The following is a 1,181-nucleotide window of genomic DNA, read 5'->3' as shown; positions in this document are numbered from 1 at the left end:
CAGGTCGAGGTCGCGCCGGCGCTCGTGGTCCAGGCGGTCGCGCTCCAGGGAGAAGCGGCGCCGGCGGCGTTCCGGCAGCTCCGGGCGCTCGCGGCGCAAGGAGAAACACCGCGGGGAGAAGAAGAAGAAGAAGCAGCGCTCGAGGTCCAGGGAGCGGCGAGGCTCCCGGCGCGACGGCGAGGGCAAGGCGGCGGAGAAGAGCGAGGCGGCGCGGCGGCGCGAGCCGCGGGCCGTGGTGCCGCCCTCGGTGCAGGAGCTGAACGACTCGGATCTTTTCGCCATCAAGAGAACCATCACGGTGAACCGGCGCGCCGCCGGCACGCCCGAGCCCAAACGGGAGGTGCTCTACGATTCCGAAGGGTTGAGCTTCGAGGGCTTCTCCGACCGCGAGCACGCCGAGTTCCCCGGCCGCAAAAGCGAGGCCAGGCCGGCGCCGCCGGAGCCCGGCAAGAAGGAGAAGGAGAGGAAACGGAGCCGCGCCGAGGAGAGGCCGGCGGGGAGGGAGAAATACAAGAAGAAATTCAAGGATTACGCCGAGCCCGCCGCGGCCGAGGCCGGGAAAAGCAAGGAGAAGCAGCGGGAGAAAAGCGGGCGGAAAGGGAAAACGGGCGGGGGGCACAAGGAAGGGGCGGAAACGGCGGCGCCGAAAACGCCGCCGGCGCCGGCGGTGCCCAGGAAGGTGAAGCTTCAATCCAAGGTGTCGGTGCTGATCCGGGAGGGCGTCAGCTCCACCACCACCCCCGGCAAGGACGGCGGCGGCGCCGGGATCGGGGTGAAATTCGCCCGCGACGCCGAGAGCCGCGCGGCGTTCCTGAAAGCCGAGGAGAAGGCGGAGAAAGCGACCCCCAAAAGCGACGGGGGGCAAGCTCGCGACGCGGCGGCGAAACCCCGCAAGGCGAAGCCCCCCAAGGCCAAGGCGGGGGTGAAGAAGGTCAAGGTCAAAGCCAAGGGCGAGACGCGCAAGAAGAGGAAGGCCAAGGTGAAGGGCGGCGGCGGCGGCGCTTTGAAGAAATCCAAAGCCGACAGCTGCAGCCAAAGCGCCGCGACCCCTCCTCACCGCCCGCCCCCCAAACCCGACCCCGCCTGGTCCGGCTCGGAAAAATCCGCCGGGGGCAGCACCCCGAAACCCCCCAGCCCCCCTCGCGCGGCCGCCGGCGCCCCCAAACCCGCGCCGGCGTCGG

The 1,181-nt window shown here is 70.6% G+C and overlaps 1 protein-coding gene across 1 annotated transcript; it reads left to right on the top strand.

Moving 5' to 3' along the window:
* Nucleotides 1–4: 4 nt before the first annotated feature.
* Nucleotides 5–1,177, top strand: SCAF1 (SR-related CTD associated factor 1; the record flags this gene model as incomplete). The annotated part of the gene is made up of 1 exon (XM_041407657.1): nucleotides 5–1,177. A coding segment is annotated over one exon (1,173 nt), but the record flags the coding sequence as incomplete, so codon positions are not given.
* Nucleotides 1,178–1,181: the final 4 nt, after the last annotated feature.

This window comes from Onychostruthus taczanowskii, unplaced genomic scaffold (genome assembly GCF_017590055.1).
Source record: "Onychostruthus taczanowskii isolate IOZ18803 unplaced genomic scaffold, ASM1759005v1 scaffold2729, whole genome shotgun sequence".
In the NCBI taxonomy this organism is placed as follows: Eukaryota; Metazoa; Chordata; class Aves; order Passeriformes; family Passeridae; genus Onychostruthus; species Onychostruthus taczanowskii.
The sequence above is the reverse complement of the archived record's forward strand: the minus strand, read 5'-3'. Positions and strand labels throughout refer to the sequence as shown.